Genomic DNA, 12,521 nt, shown 5'->3' with positions numbered 1-12,521 from the left:
TGTGATGTGGAAACTTGAAGCCTCCAGTACATATACACTGAGAATGGACTTTACAGTGAAGTAGGAGACATCACGTCAACTTTTGAAATGAAAAATATTTCCATTATGATCAATTCTTCAATTTTTTGTGAGGGAGAATGAGAAGAGTGTTTTATATGTCTTAAACAGTAAAAATGTATTCTATGCCAAAATGTATTTCATTATTTACATCAAATACATTTTGTATATTAAACTGTTTGTACAAAGTGTTATTTTAATTTTTTTAAAAACACAAAAAATAAATATGTTGCAGAAGTGCTGCTACCTGCTCTAAGTAGTGGAGGGAGAGGTTGATGTACTTGGCCTCAGTGAGCAGCTGCCCATTCAGGCCAGTCTTGCTAACTCTATCCGATCCAGCCAGGTCCACCAGGTGGAGCTTGGAGCGCCTCAAGGTGGCCGAGCCGGGCTCGCGCCTGCACAAGTGCACGGTAAAAATGCAGTGGGAACGTGTGGATGCCTGGTTCATGGGAGTCTGGAGATGAGAGGAAGAAGAAGAGTAGAGTTGTAAGAACATCATGCATTACACTGAATCTTCTGAAAACAGTGGTTCACATGTGGTGGACACAAAAAAAAGAAAGAGGAAATTCTATTCCCCCCTCATCTGTAGTGCTTTCCATATTCAAACAACAAAAAAAAACATGTTTCCTTTGATTCTTATTTTTTCTTGCTCCCGCTGGTTTGAAGATCAAAGCCGCGCCATGTGTAACCGATGAGCAGTAAACACATGGCGGCGGCTTTACAAAAGCTGAGGTTGGATTTTCAGATGGTCACTAGAACAGCCGAAAGTCAGGTTGAGACCAGGAGGAGACAAAAATAGAGCGTGAGTCACTCTGCACAAACAAGCTTTATTAACTAGAGGACGGGTTACTCATGGGGTCCACGCTGAGAGAATAAACAGAGGAAATGGATATTCACAGGAGTGGTGCTGATGATAGGCTTCTTCTTGTTTTCTTTTGTTTGTGCCGTAGCCTGCAGGACGCTGAAGACACATGAAGATGGTTCTAAATAAAAGATCTTAATTAGAAAGGAGGGGTTATCTTGACCTGGATTAGCCTCTGATCAAAGCTGAGATTCTTTCTCTTTTGTGGAACCGGCTATGGTTCACTGATGTAAGCTATGGACGTGGCTCATTTTTTTCCCTCTCTGCTTGAAAACATCATCATAGACATTCCAGGTCACTCATTCCCAAAAGGTGGTCTGACCCTGACTTGTTGTTGGCGTAAATGTGCCAACACCTGCCTGTTAGGGTCGTGACAGCTCATGACATATCTTTCACTATCTTAAACCGCCGCTGTCATCTCTTTCCTCGGTCCGAATTCCCTTCACTCTGCACACATCCACGTTCGCTCCACAGGGTATCCCTCAAAGTAATATGAAACAGCTCTCTGATGTTGACAACGGCTCATGAACTTAATATGATTGGACTAACGGTGAAGGTTAGGGAGGGTCCACGGTGAACACTCAATTTGAGAGGTTTTGTCATCAACACCAACCAAATCATGGTCAAATATTATCTTAAAGTGGCCTGTACAGACACACAGGAGGCATTTTATACTCTATTTACTGTAAATGTGTTGGATTTTATCACCCATTCATCTTCACTCAATCCGCAAACTTGACTCTGTTCACTTTACTCCTCCTCCTTTCAACTTGAACTAGTTTCTTTTTAATGTATCTGCTGGTATAACTTCTTGCTATGTGTTACAATGAGGCACAATTTAAAGCTTGCAGTAAAAACACCACACGAAAAGCAGTGTAAATATATTTTATAGCTTTAAAATTAACCTGTTCAAGTGTCAGTTTTTCCTTTCACATTAAAACAAAAATTCCATGTCGTACTATGTGCCAGAATGTATGCAATGCATTAAAAATAATCACAGCACATTACCGGACATGGCCTCTATTTAAATGCAGGCAACAAGTGAATACGCTGCCATATACAGTAAGTGGCTGTTAATACGTGTACTACAGTGGATATTGATATCAGCACTTGTGGATGACAGTTAAAAGTCTTAAAATACACTGGGAGCTGCTGCCCATAGATTAGAAGCGACTGTTGGCTCTTATCTCTGAGTGCTATTGTACTCTTCTATTATGGCTTTTTTATCAAGACTGAGGACCAGCTCTGTTTGGGTAAGACTGTGAGATGTGCGCACAGTGTACACCATAATAATAACCATAACCATAATAACATTTTAATATTACCAGATGTCATATAAATGTTTCTTTAGGAGTCCTGGAACAACCCAATAAGTTGATGACAGGAGCATATTGAGTACAGGCTGTGTGTCTACAGAGGAAATACTGGCACATTGAAATATGTCCTTGCAAAAGCAGCAGGACAATGTAACCTTGTCATTTCCATTACTCTCCTGTGTTCTAAATTGACCACATGTTGATCTTACATGCACCACATGTTGACCACACACAATGCTACAGCAGGTCAGCAAAAATCTAGTACGACAAAGCCTGAAATATGGAGAGAACACTGTTTAAGTTTAAGTGAGCGGTCTCATTTGGACCACCGTGCAATGCACCCCACTCTCTCCCCCCTAAGGTGAGGTAAGGAGGCAGATAGGATGCAGAAATAAGGAGGAAGAGGTCCAGAACCTGCATCCCCACATGTGAAGAGAAGTGAAACAGGGACACAGAGAAAAAGACCAGATGAGAGGAAATGTTTCCTGATGAGTTTGAAGCGAGGGGTGAGGAGCTGAGAAGGTGAATTTGACTTGCTCGTCCAATAAAACTGTTGAGGGGATTGCCAAGTCTCAAAACGAATGAGCTCATGGTCTGTTGAGTGTGGCGTGAATGGATGTGTCATCTTTCATCCACATGGCTGGGAGCAAGAGAAGAAAGAAAGCATTACTGTTAACTTTATTGGAAGTCTATGTGGAGCCAAGACTTCTGGGATGATTCTGGCAGTGATGAATTGAGTATGTTGATGGTTCTTTGTTTGCTCCGAGCTCAAGAGAAAATTTTCTTGTGAAGAGGTCCCGGCGAGGACAGCTTAACAAAAGTGTCTTGTGTGGGCGGATTGTGCAGGGGACTCCCCGATGAACTGTGCAACTCCTCCACCGCTTGATCACTGATGTACAAACTAAAAATGTGTTTCCACTGACAAATTCCCCGAAGTTGCAAAAAAAAATGGACACTGGGAGTTTGCCCTTGAGGTAAATCAAAGACAAATAAAACATTGTTTCGCTAATGTTGAGTGGAATATGTGTAATACTTGCATTGGTAGAGTTATAGAACAAGCATTTTCATATACAATACAAAAGTAACATGACAGGATACAATCTTTAAAACCCATTTCCAAGCTTTAGAGATATTCCATCTCAGATCCCATAACAATTTTTTTGTATCATGAAAGAATACCAACCACATCAAAAAACTGACTTTGAAATACTCGTCAGAAACGAAACGCAACATCTCCGAAAACCCGATTACCCAGCTCACTTTTACTGTCTGTTATTTACTTACAAGCTAGCAACATAAGTAAACAAGGTGAGATCAGCTCTTTGCTCCAAAACCTCAGGTTGCATAGCAAAAGCTGACCCACCACATGTCTCATCGGCATGGGGAGTCTGGGTGTCTGAGTGTAGAAAGGAACCACCACAACATAAACAGAAATTACAGAGAGAATGTTTGGTTTTACTGGGGAAAAACATGGTAAAAGGGGACCACAGGGGACCAAAATAATATTTTAGAAGTTTAGAAGGTAGCCTTTAGAATGCATATTACATTTGTGGACAAAAAAACAAAAACTTTTATGCCACTTACTCTGGGAGTGGCCAAGATTTTTCCCGCATGTACTGGTATGTATCTTTAATTTGTGTTAGTAGGGTATCCCTTTGGATTCCAACTGTTTTCTTACCTCTGCAATCATACGATTGGTGTCACCCAGAAAGAGCAAATTCAGAGCTTCTTCTTCGTTTGCCGACTGCTGCAGCGACAGGTTCCTGAGATGAATGTTCTGGTCCGGATCCTCCATGATCATTACTTTTCTGGCAAAACAAAAAAAAAAAGTTAAAAAGGAAATTCCAGCATAGTAAATGAACTGGAAATTATGAATAAAAAATGACACAGCGGGACAAATCCAGTCAAAAACCCAAATAATCCAACACTGAAGCAATTACCAGGAAACTAATTATGTCAGTTATGTCATTTCCCTCCCATTGCTTTGCCCTATCTCGGTGCCGAATCCAAACAAACCACATCTGCAAGTTAGTGCGGGCCGCGACCCACTTTGACACATGTGCTGTATCCAGTCGGGTGGGGGGTTATATCTTGATAACACAAAGGTCTTGCTTTTAAAAACAAACAGGTGATTGGTTATTGCCCCCTTTAGGAATTCAGAAACATAATGTGCTTGAACAGATGAGGCTGAAAGGACTCCTGTGATCTTGCCAGATCATTTCCATCACGCCACCAGGGTTGTGACATTATAGCTACCGAATTAAGATGTCAAAGAGGGCTGAATGACTGGAGAACACATGTAGGTAATTATGTTAACACATGTGGGTAATTGGGGCAGTTTGATAAAACAGTATCAATCTTAATGTGATTAAAGGGCTGTAAACTGGCAGGATTATTTTCCTAAACAGCTCCACCAACCCTTGATAGAATTTGATCGTTGAATTTTTATACAAATGTAAAAAATGACTTTTTTGGGCCAACCTGTCATTTAAAGGGTGGAATGCTGGATGCGTGGTGGAAATAATGCACAGATGCAGGGAAGAAAAAGTAAAACAAGCACTGAAAGAATGATAGAAAGACGAGAAGGGGTAGGCAGTGAAAGAAAGAAGCAGACCAACAGTAAAAGAGAGAAATTTGTCAGTGCCACAGCTTCTCCTTGAATCAGCAAGTGTGGCCGCAGCATGGTTAACGACGGGCACTGTCTATTTCCAGAAGACTGTGATTTGTGGGTATCTAAACTTTGAGCAAAATCCTCTAGGAAAGGAGAGAAGAGCCTTAAATGGAACTGGTACAAGAAAACACAGGACAAACACCGAAATGATGTACCGAGACAATGTCGTGCCTACAAGTCCAAAGTCTCCTCTGAGATGAATGTGAAGTATTGGGCATGACAAAGAAAAGGCAAAAGCAAAATAAAATCATAGACAGACGAAGCTCCAGACAGATGGAATTTGTAATAATAAAAAGAAACCAAACTAAGAAGAAAGGACACAGGATGAAACAGGATGAGCAGTGAGAAAAAGAGACATTCGCAGGGGCAAGTCAGAGAGGGGAGCAACAAAAGAGAACAAGGAACGAGTGAAAGAGAGGCAGCTGTACTCAAAAAAGAAATTCCCTCAGACTAGCAGCAGCAGCAGAAGCAACGACGAGCTATGAAAAACCATTTCTCCACATGACCCTCTCGCTCTCCACTCCAGTGGCAGCGTCTGCCACCAGGTTGACCGCATCCATTGCTGTCCCACAGTCTCATTATGTCAGTTGGCAGTTCATAGTGGGGTGGTAAATACTAGAGTCTCCATATTTCACCACACAGTGACTCCAGGCCAGGCTGACAAATGGCTATTCAGGAATAAGGCTCAGCTAAACCCACAGTGCTAAGGAGAATAATGGAACTAGTGGTTATCTGTCTTTTCAACTTTAAAAGAAGTTTACCAGTCGTTCATGAATTCCTGGTGAACTTCTTGATGGACTAGCCTAATGGTCAGCATTGTAAAATGTAACTGGATGTCTGTGGGCATCAAAAAGTTAAGAAAGGCAACACTGACGGTAGATCCTCCAGTCGAGATGCTTCATGACGGGAATCCAGAAGGTCATATCCGGTCTCGTTGTAGAGCTCCAGGTAGGAGATGTGGGTGCTATAAACCACACCGCTGTCCTGTCAAGAAAAAATATACTATGTTACAAATTCAAATGAAACTGTCAGTATTTGACATTTGTCAGTCATCTAATAATAATAACAATGATGTGCTGACCTGGCTGAAGCACTCGTAGATATAAGATAGCGTGCGAGGAATAATTCCACGGTCGCTGTAGCGCTCGGCCCCACCTGTGATGGTAAAGGTCTTCCCACTGCCCGTCTGGCCATAGGCAAAAATGGTGCCATTAAAGCCAGCCAATACACTGCAGACACACACACACAAAAAAAATGGATACTGAGAAACCCTTCTGGGCTTGGTATTTGCAGTTAAGTTGAACTTTGTGATTGAGCAATTAATGTAAAGGCAAACATATTTATTAAGCACAAAGGTCTATTGTATATTTTCACAAAACCTCTCACAGTGCAATCATTAGGCTTGTTAAACCATTAGGAACATGAGCTCATGTTCCTTCTGTAATCTCATCAGTAAAGGAAACTTGCACTGTTAAAATATCAGTTTGTTGTTGTAGTGACTAAGCCCGACACTTTCGCTGTCGCTACTGCCTGCTAATTGGAGTAATTGTTTCAACATGTACTCATCAAAAATGAAAGGCTATACAATCTTTTGCAGTACTGCATTTATTTTCGTACCAAAGTCCATGTCACGCATTGTCCATCACTTTTATTCACTTTTATTGTCCATACACTGTATTCAATGGCATGAACATAAAATAACCTCTGTCCAGCCAAGCCTTTACCATGTTCCCCCTAGTGTTTGGGAAGAACATTACATTCAACCCAAATCAAATACATGGCACCTACGGTTATATAAAGTTATCCTTTGATGTAACCTCAAGCTCTTATTGTGAACAATTACAGTTTAACTTGAGTGATTTCCTCCACTTCCAAGAATGCAACAATATTATTCCCATTTACTTTAATGAGAAACTGTGTCCAGACTTGGTATATATGACTGGTACTGTAGTTAACTTGCCAAATACATATAGTATGCATATAATTTCAGGAACATTCAGCAACTGCTTTGTTCTTCAAAATCCAGCATCAATGACAAGAACAGGTGATGACTTTAAAAATGCAGAATGCATTGGTTTTTATGCTAATGTAATGTGCTTCCTATGACATCAGCATATTAATTTGCAAGAGTGCAAGAGACCCCGAAGCAGACACCAAAAAGTCTGAGTGAATTGAATGTGACACTGTAAATCGACAGGAAAAGATGGCAGCGAGTGGTGAACTGCAATGGCGACAGACATCTGCCGTCGAGGGAGGAATGTCTCTGAGTATGAGTGAAGGAAAGGGCCCAGACCCACTCAACTAGGCAGGGCCCGGTAAATTTTGGTTTGGCACTGAACTGTCCTAGTGCACGTGTGCAGGGCCATGGAAACCAATGGAATCTAGTTCTGTTTGAATGAAATGAACATCTGAATTGATGGTACTCATATGAGGTAGCAACAACTGGTATTAAAAGGCTCTTTACGGTATTTTTGGAAACAAACCAGGAAGAAATAGTAAAATGACAGAGGGGCCACTGACACACAAGCCTGGATCAAAGGTGAGGACAAACTCTTTGCTCTCCCACTCTCCAGTTGCGAAGGAAAAGGATATTTCGACACTATATTTTTCAAGATGAATTATAAACGAACTTAAACCTTATTCTAATGGAATTGCCAACCCAGTATTTGAGCAGTGTGTGGGTTTCCCCTTCCTGTGTGCTGCTCTTGTTCCACGCCCTGCATGAGAAGGGAAGGGTAAGGGGAAAAAAACTTCATGTCAGTTTATATAAAAAACTATGTCCACTCATGAGAATGGTGGTTGGTTAGTCGGACTTGGACGGCCATTGGGCGACCGTTTAATCTAGCATGAGTCATGGCAGTGATTGGCAGCGGGGAGGAAAGACACAGGCTCAGTGTTTAGTTCTAAAGTCGGTGCTAATGATGCGGCCTGGATTCAGCCGCTGAGGCTTGGGCGTTTCCCAATGCTTGTTCCCGTTTACACCTCAGCTATCCTGGAGAATGGCAATGTGTCGTTCAGAAGATCGCTGGTCTTCCTGTTCCTTTCATAAGCAGAGTGTCCAATCTTCTGAGCTAATAAGGTTATGAGTAAAACTGAACAGACCCCTGTCTTTTTCTTGGAACTGGGGCTGCAGGTTTCACGGCCCTGTGAAATGGGATTACAATGCAGATAGAAGGTTTTGCATTGCCAGCCCGACATCATTACACTGGCTCTTCCTCTTCTGGAGCTATTAATGATGGTTTGTTTTTAAACTACTGTGTTGGGGTGGAAATGACTGGTTTGGGTTACACCACAGCAGAGACAGAGACTAGTGCGCAAGTAAACGCGTGAGAGCTTTTGGCTAAACATGAAGTGCGCCGAGTATGACGGCGTACCAACCAAAACAACAACCTGACAGTTATTACTAGTTTAGAGGATAGGCGCCTGTGTGCACGAAACTGTGACATTTGGTGCGGTTACAAGCAAAAAATGCTGCGATTAAAAGTGACTCCTGCTCACTAAACCTGAAGAAATGTTTCCCGACTACAAGGCTTTTAGTAAAAAACAAGCTGTCAGTCCACATTTGCTTCTGTCTGCGATTACTGTGACTTCTGTAACTGGTACCTTGTCAATATCAATCTAAGCTAAATGGTTATCAGCATGCTTCCAGGGTTTCAAATAGCTTAGTCTATGGATAAGTGCTTTCATAATCTCTTTCAACACCCTTTGTGGCATGCCTAAGTCTTAGTCAATTCCTGTGATTGTCTTCGAAGGGCACATATTCCAATAGGAAACGGGGGCCGAACGGGCAGAATTATTCACTCCATTCGCTGTGTTTCCTCAGACAGATTTAAAAGGGTTAAAACGTTGTGGAATTCAGAGCATTCAGTGTGTAAACGGGCATCCTGCTGAGTGGGCAAGGAGAAGTTGACTCAGAAATGTCTGATAGTGGAAAGATTGGCCATGGCTAGACAGGATGATGGCTATCCCCCAAACTGTGGACATCATAGTCATATCAAAGAGGAAAAGACGCTGAGCTCAAATTGACATGGCGTGATTATGACTGAAACTTTTGAAAACTTATGTTTACCATCTGTGACAACAAAGGGGAAGCTGTTAAAAGGTTGGGTCTGGAGGGCAACCTAATACACGAGTCGCTGAACCCGTAGGAGTCAGGTCAAATACATCCAGGTCCTTAGTCAGCCAATCCAGACGTCTCACCATCTTGTTTATATGTCTCCTAATAGCAAAGATAACGCAAAACACTTGCAGGGTACCATAAATAGCCCCTATTGTGACTAAGAAGACTGGGGTGGAATGTTGACACGATGAGATGGAGGGGCTGAATTTAGCCAGGAGGGCAGAGTTTTGGCGAGGAGAAGAGGAAGAACCTTGTTCACATAACAACAACACAACCAACATTTGATCACAGGAAATTCCAAGTAAATTCTCTCTTCTCTTGGCTGTTTCCCCCCGTTGGTTAAACCAGTACTGATTTAGACAAACATCCAGGCAGGGGGTAAAGCTCTGTCAGTGCTTTATTGAAATGGAGTGAACAATGGGTGTCGAGTTATTTTGGAGGTAAACAAACAAGTCATTGAATTTCATCATTAAGACACCATCCTGCTGATGTCATGTGAACACAGAATTTACCATTTGAAACTAGGTTTATATACACATTGATTCTACTGTACCTACCTTTTAAACTATATTTAACAATTTATATTTAAAACAGGCCCTGATGAACTATTTCTAATAAAATAACCAGTAATAACTTGTCCTGTGATCTTGAGGGGCAGATTTTTCAGCAGGTTAGTCGAACAGATGTGGCACTCTTTGCATGGCATGACATATTAAACAACAGCTCATAATATGGCTCTGTGTTGTGGCTTGAAAATGTTCTCACACTCAAGATGGCAGAGTGTGCCATCCTGCCTGCCAGCTCAGTCCACTTAGTGGTTTAAGTATGTAAAGCACGCCAAAAATCACAGACACCCTCTATTTCCATCTTAAAGAAAGCTGAGCTTTACTTACTTCCTGTCAACAAGGCTGGCTAAAGCCTGTGTGGCCTGACCGCAACATGGAAAGATGAGCACTGCCGAGCACAGGTGGTCAACTTTTCAATTATGTGATTTGTGAATGGGATTTTTAAAAAGGTTTTAAAGAAATTACATTAACTTTCAAATTATTTTGATTGATATCATTTTGCCATTTGGAAAAGTCAAGGAGTACAATGTAAGATTTTACCTGTCTGCAACTGGTTTAGCAATCTTTTCAAATATGTCTTCCTGTTTGGCGGCTTGATCAAACACTTTCTGGAACCTGAACAAAAGTAACAAGAACAAAGATGTAACCGATGACACACATTTGGATAGAACACACATCTATTATTTTGTTTACTACTAGCATGACATGAAATATCTCAAACATCCAGGCCTCAACCCAGTTACCCATGGCAGCACTGAAAGGCACAAAAGGCCATCTATTTAATTTCCCGAGGGCATGAAGAGGCGTTTAGTCATTCTGTTTTCTAAAGCAGTCTAAAACCATCATGTGTTATCCCACAGAAAGATGAGAGAGATGTAAGAGGAATCCGCCCAGGAAGATTGTTAAATGTGGAAATTTTATTTCTATAAGGGCACGAGGGAACCTCCACAGGCTATTATAAGACTCTGTGGTTTTTGAAGGTCCGCAGTGTCCACTGCTCTCTGACTCCCTAACTGTGAATTTAGGGCTTGGAAGCGTGGCATGGGCCCTGCCCAGAGGGTATATAAGGCTGCAACTTTCACCGACGGCGTTAAACAGATGTTCTGGCTCTGCAATGACACAACTGGTGGATGAATTATTCATGGGTAAAGTTCTTATGCAACATAGAGGGCTTAAATTCTGGTGGGCAACATGCCTCTCACTTTGTCATATGTTATCTTAATTCATTCTAACTTTTTTACAGTTACACCACTCTGATTATTACCTCAAGCTTAAGTGAAAACAAGAGTTAATCCACAATATTTTTCCAATCAACATAAAATGAGGTTACTGTTTGATGTTTTGTACTAACATGACTTACATTATCCACTTTCACTGGTAAAATGAACACACTACATGTAGCCTGCATGCACTTACAGCAAATAAATATACTTTAATATTATTTTATTAAATAAACTAACAGACATTGTTAATTTATATAAGTTCCACACTGCAGGTTTAAGTTCAGTATAAAATAAGATAGATCATGGATTTTAAAGACTCCATTTATCCAATATTTAGAGAATGAAGCAAATACAAGGTATTGCAGATACTAATTCAGCTCTGAGACACTTCACCTGAACTTGTAGCACTCCCTCTTGTTGTTAACAAAGCCGTCAGCCAGGTCCCTAGGCACCACGAACTCCAGAGCAGCACCTGTCTGCTCCTCATTGTCCACAGAGTACACCTGAGGGAGCCAGAGACAACAGTAGAGTGAGGTCAACAGACTGCTGCTTATCACCTCATTGACAAGGTAAAAGGTTAATAACAATGGGCGGCTCATCAATCACATGAAGATATTTGTGAAGTGTTTGAGTAGCTACATAAACACATTGATCTACTTAGTGTTTTGAAAGAGTGGTCTGCTATACAGTATGTTCTATGATGTATGTGTTGTTATGGTATGCGGTACAATACGTGCAGCCCAACTTTAATACAAAAACAATACACCAAGTTAGGCCTAAAGTATAAGTTTGGCTGCTTGTGGTTTGGGTATTGCGAGCCTCAAAATGAAAGATGGAATTTATGAAGCATGTATCCTGCGGAAAGCAAAAGAACTGAACAAGCAATCATTATCGGCGTACAGTGTAGGGCAAGCCCTGCAAATTCACCTCCGCTCAGTAAAAAGCTGAAGCTGAGCCTCGGGGGACACAAGAAAAACTGTAGGACATTAAACCAATATAGACAGAGCTCAAGCAGAGGATGGCAGTTAAAGTGAGGTTGGCCGGGTCAGTCCGACTCCGAACACCCCCGCTCTCTGTTATTCAGCTCTGACATATGTTCTGGCATATGTTTCCAATAGACACTGATGCAATTACAAGTCCCCGGGGTTTTCAGGAATAAAAGATAAGATCTAAATGATTGGATTGTTTTTCACTGTCACCCTGCCTGCAGTACCGCCTCCTGACCGCTGCTGTTCTTCTTCACACGGACGTGCCCAGAACCTTAAAAAAAAAGCCCCAAGGAGGGAAGCTGTGCTCATTTTATTTTGCTGGATATTGTCAGCTCAGGTTAAAGTGCCATAGAAACCCTCAGTGTAATTTGATCATTCCTTCCATCAGCTGTTGTGGTCAGACAATAAGGACTGTGCCACAGGCATCCCTGATGGAAACTCACTTTTTTGAAACATGTGTGTTCAATAAACTCTGTCCTTATCTGATAGTTGGTGAACATTAGTGTGTGTGTGTGTGTGTGTGTGTGTGTGTGTGTGTGTGTGTGTGTGTGTGTTTGTGTGTGTGTGTGTGTGTGTGTGTGTGTGTGTGTGTGTGTGTGTGTGTGTGTGTGTTTTTGTACTTTTTATTTTGTAACAGCCACTGGTAGGTTGGTTGATATTGCTGTAAAACTTTCCCATAGTAACTTTGCCACTGATTAAAAAATGACCCTGGCTCAG

At 41.5% G+C, this 12,521-nt stretch overlaps 1 protein-coding gene across 1 annotated transcript in view; it reads right to left on the bottom strand.

Annotated features, from left to right (window-relative positions):
* The window catches only part of kif6 (kinesin family member 6), a 58,485-nt gene that overhangs the window by 44,820 nt on the left and 1,144 nt on the right, over positions 1–12,521 (bottom strand). Inside the window, exons 2-7 of the mRNA XM_062439805.1 lie at positions 11,209–11,318; positions 10,133–10,207; positions 5,988–6,135; positions 5,781–5,890; positions 3,914–4,043; positions 305–511 (exon numbers count right to left, since the gene is read on the bottom strand). Of these exons, the coding sequence (XP_062295789.1) occupies positions 305–511; positions 3,914–4,043; positions 5,781–5,890; positions 5,988–6,135; positions 10,133–10,207; positions 11,209–11,318 (780 nt within the window). The remainder of the gene's footprint in view (positions 1–304; positions 512–3,913; positions 4,044–5,780; positions 5,891–5,987; positions 6,136–10,132; positions 10,208–11,208; positions 11,319–12,521) is intronic.

This window comes from Scomber scombrus, chromosome 19 (genome assembly GCF_963691925.1).
Source record: "Scomber scombrus chromosome 19, fScoSco1.1, whole genome shotgun sequence".
Classification (NCBI taxonomy): domain Eukaryota; kingdom Metazoa; phylum Chordata; class Actinopteri; order Scombriformes; family Scombridae; genus Scomber; species Scomber scombrus.
The sequence above is the reverse complement of the archived record's forward strand: the minus strand, read 5'-3'. Positions and strand labels throughout refer to the sequence as shown.